The sequence below is a fragment of the Tursiops truncatus genome, chromosome 10 (genome assembly GCF_011762595.2).
Source record: "Tursiops truncatus isolate mTurTru1 chromosome 10, mTurTru1.mat.Y, whole genome shotgun sequence".
NCBI lineage: Eukaryota > Metazoa > Chordata > Mammalia > Artiodactyla > Delphinidae > Tursiops > Tursiops truncatus.
The window spans coordinates 38,788,082-38,792,520 of NC_047043.1; the positions used below are offsets into that span (position 1 = coordinate 38,788,082).

General features: G+C 39.5%; 1 protein-coding gene across 5 annotated transcripts in view; it reads left to right on the plus strand.

Annotated features, from left to right (window-relative positions):
* Nucleotides 1–4,439, plus strand: part of ILRUN (inflammation and lipid regulator with UBA-like and NBR1-like domains) — a 121,966-nt gene that overhangs the window by 39,626 nt on the left and 77,901 nt on the right. For all 5 annotated transcript variants that reach the window (XM_073810839.1, XM_033864396.2, XM_033864398.2 and 2 more), the window contains exon 3: nt 4,232–4,429. In XM_073810839.1, the coding sequence (XP_073666940.1) occupies nt 4,232–4,429 (198 nt within the window). The remainder of the gene's footprint in view (nt 1–4,231; nt 4,430–4,439) is intronic.

Below are 4,439 nucleotides of genomic sequence, written 5' to 3' on the forward strand. Positions count from 1 at the left end.
ATAGCTTATTAAAAGTTTTGTTTATTTAAAAGAATTAATCCAAGACCTTGTTTACTTAATGGTGAAAACACTGGAAATGGTCTGGCTTTCCATGGGTTCTTTATAGTGTTTTTAAATATTGAAAGTTGTTAGAGTACTGTTGAAATGTTTTAAATACCATCTTGCTGCAAAATAACCATTTTATATTTCAGAAAGCCTCTTGAAATATCTGCTCACTCACTAGACAGTTCCTTGGGTTAATGGGAGATTGTAAGGGTTTGATATAAAATGGTGAGAATGTCAAATCAGAACCCCAGAGAGCTTGTCTTTCACCTTGACTTGGAGAAAATTTGTTTTAGTGTCCTGCTTTTGCATAGTAACTCCAGTTTAAAACAGTCTCTGGGTCTGCAGCCTGTCTTCCTGTAAAAGGACATTTTTGTTCCTGTACACCTCTTAAAAACTGGGCAACAGTTGCTAGAGATTTTACCTTTCGAGGTACTTGGAACAGGTAGGTTTTTTATTCTTCTGGAAATCGTTCCATCAGTTGTAAAATAGTTTTGTGTCTGTAAACTAAATGCTTTCCATTTGATTAAGAAGAAACTGGCCTCACATAATTAAGTGACAGGTATGTTATTAGAGAGAGAGAGATAAGGAAAGCATGCACAGGCACTGGTTCTTTGGTGTCATTCTAATCTGGCCTAGGTTTTTTCTGGAAATAGAGTGGTAACACAAAGAAGTAGGGTAGGCCGGGACTTCCCTGGCAGTCCAGTGGTTAAGGCTCTGTGCTCCCAATGCAGGGGGCATGGGTTCAATCCCTGGTTGGGGAACTAAGATCCTGCATGCCGCATGGCGTGGCCAAAAAAAAAAAGCTAGGGTAGGGCTTAGCTGTTTCTCCTCAGGCTCTCTTACTCTCATTCATAACCTTCCCTAAGAGATAAGTGCTCGCTGAAAGAGTTTCATAAATAATTTTTCACGGTGCTTCTCTACTGTCATGTTTCAGGCATATCAGGAATTCAAATTTACAACAGATGTGATTGATAGGAACTGCATATAGCTGTCCCAGCACCTTCCCCAAAGAAGATAAATGTCACACATTGTTTAAAATTAAACACCTAATATTAAGTCCTTATATTCAGATCATAGAAAAACTGAAGTGAGACATTTAATGACATAGATGCAGAATCCCAGGATCCAAACTTTTGGTACTGTGTAAGTTTTAGAAGTTTGGGAAACATGACCAGGAAACTTTACAGTTGGAGTTTAAAATGAAAATTTGAAACTGTCCCTCTGAAGATGAAAGGAGACAATTCTCTTTACCAACACTTACAGCTTTTCAGTTGTTATAGCCATGCTCTGCTGTCCAGCTGTGGTGAGTGTTAAACTAAGCATATTATAACTCTGGTGTTTCTCTGACTTTAATGAAGTAGTTATGATTGTTATATGAGAGAGTGACGTCAGTCATCTTTATTTTCTAAACTACATAGAAGTGAATATGAAGCAACAGTTGAGGGAAAAAAAGAAGCTTGAGAAAGAACAACTATTCCCTCCATTTTTCTTTTGACTCCTTAAAATAAGTTTCTTATGTTCCAGTCACTTTATCAGGTACAGGAAGAAAATGGCAACAAGATCAGTGAAGGTCCCTGTTTGCATGTAGCTTAATTTGAAATGCAATCTCTAAAGCTACAGGGGTTAAAAAGAGGGAGGGGGTCTTCACTGAGGTTTGTCTTCTGTCTTGCTCTTTGGATGTTCCTTGTTGTCTCCAAACTATTTCTATAATCACTTATACCTAGTAAGTCTCAGACTTTCTGGAACTGATGGACTTTTATTTCATTTTTGCCATGCTCTCTATCATCTCAGAATTGCCACATGACAGGTTTCTTGTCTTGTTTTGTTTTGACTTTTTATGTTTTTTAATAAAATTATATTCCATGATAACTGGAGAATCGCAGCCTTAGTCATATGTGTGCTTGCGATACTTAACTTGGAAAGTCATAAAACACAGATTAGTCTTTCTTTTCTTCTTATATATATCTACCCACCCCCATTAAGCTAGTTGTAACAGACTTAATTTGAAGTGCTATTGTGTTATGCTTCTCAAATCCAGATTTTTCCAGTATGCTTAGCCTGGTAGGCCAAGTAGCTCATCAGTATTTCCCTTCCTTCTGTATCAAGAGTCAGTATCAGTGACCTTTTCAGAACTACCTGACCTGACAGTTGGGGGCTGTAAGAACTATATGTCATAATAAACTGTTGGTAACTCTCAGAAGGCAGATGATTGGTTCTTCATTTTATAGCAGATTAACACTTCAGAGTTGGTGGTGTATAACTCTTCCAGTTTTTTCAAGAGGCTCTCCAAGAACCACATCAGTAGGGTCTGATGTACTAAAAAGATCAGGACCGTAGCCTCATAATTGTTAATCATTTAACATTTTACCAACTAACTCAGTATCCTGGGAATACAGCAGTACTCCCTCTTTTGCACAGATGAGAGATCCAACTGTCTCAGCTGCTTGTGCTTGTCTGCCTAGGACAGCCAAGTATTTTCCACACCCAGACAGTCTTGGTTTCCCTTGTTTTCTTTAAAGTTTGAAAACAGACACATTCTTGGATTTTCATATAAACATTGTCTTGTTATAGATGTATGTATGTGTGCGCGTGTGTGTGTGCGCGCATGTGTATGTGTGTCTTTTAAATAATAATTGTGAATTCAGCCCTATAATAGTAGTTTAATTTTCCTCTTGGATCTTGGTCTTTAAAGAGACTGACATTTTCCAAGGTACTTCACATCAACTGCTACTATTCTTGACTAAGACAAATATGCTTTTGCTGGGCCGTAGGCCCCAGAAATGAAAAAAAAGAATTTTCATGTATTGCCAGTGTATCATCCACAACCTTTTCCACAGCAGCAGTTGCCCTTTATAGTGTTAACTTAAGAGGGCACTTTGCTGGCAGGATTTTTTTTAAAGAGGGTCTGACAGACACAGCGACCACTCCTCCATCTGCTACCCCTAAAAAAAAAAATCCAAGAGCCACAGCAGGTGCTGTTCATTATGGGGCTGAGATCTCAGCAGTAGAGCGTTGGTTGCTTTTCTCTCCAGTTCTTTTTTCAGTAGTAAACCATCAAGTATATCAAAACCGGCCTGGCACTTCACAAACAAGGTAGAGAGGAATCCTAGAGTGCTGTTAGGAGATGAGTTTCAAGCATGCTGAAAGTCCTTCCATGTCCAGCTTTTCATGGTGATTTGCATTTATAATGAATGTATGTATCTCAACAAAAAAATATAGAGAGCTTTCTGTATATAGTAAAAAGGAGTCTGTTGGAGAGACTTCACAGGAAAGATCACATCTAGTCACTGTGTGGCCACCTATGACTGGTCAGAAGTCAATATATTGATTTCTCATTTGAGTTAGTTTACGTGAAAATATGTGTACAGGAGTGGGAACCAAATAAGACTGTTCCCACTTCCAAAGGAGGGAAAGACATTCCTGCCAAAGCCATTTCTCTGTCTTGCCATTCCTATTCTTTCTACAAGCACCTCTTGCTGGTATCATCACCCCTGAGACAACGGGTCATTGTACTGTTATCAGGGCCCACTATTCATATTTTCCCCACTACTGTTTGAACCTGAAAATGAAACTTTCACTTGACTCCTTTGTCTTATTTGCAGTCTTTTGACCCTCGATCTTTTCATTGTTAGGAACTCCAGAAGAAAAGTCGTACATCAGGGAAAAAGCAGTTCTAAAATGAAAATAATACAGAAACTATTCCTCTTTCCTCAATGGAAAGTTTCATCCTCTTTCCTCGATGGAAAAACTGGGGACAGTCAGACATATTTTTACTTTGAATGTCAGTTTAAAAGGTCAAGTGCAAATGGGTACGTGTTCTTAGTAGAGAAAGCAGTCTTCCAAAGATGTGGGCCTGAGCTTCATTTCCGTGGCTCTTTTCTGACATCATTCTTAGGTTCTACAGATTCAGTGTGATGTGTGGCCTTCCCTGGGTCACCCAAAACACATTTTCTTGAGGAACTGCCTTGCTTTTGCTGTGTGTGCTTTCTGTTAGGGATAGACTGCTGGTCAGAGGTTGCTGACTCTGATTCTTTCTGATCAGTGAGGTGTTACATAGCTCAAAGATATGTGGATAGGTTTACATATGTGTGAGAGACAAAGAGACCTCTTCTACAGTTTTGTAATGAACTGCACTCAGCATAGGACCATTGATTGCCTAACATTTTTTTCTTTTGCTTGAACTCAGGGGCAGAGGCCTGGCCTCCAGGGGTTTGTCTTAAATATGTCGGGGGAGACCAATTTGGACATGTGAACATGGTGATGGTGAGATCGCTAGAGCCCCAAGAGATTGCAGATGTCAGCGTCCAGATGTGCAGCCCCAGCAGAGCAGGAATGTATCAGGGACAGTGGCGGATGTGCACTGCTACAGGACTCTACTATGGAGGTGAGTATGT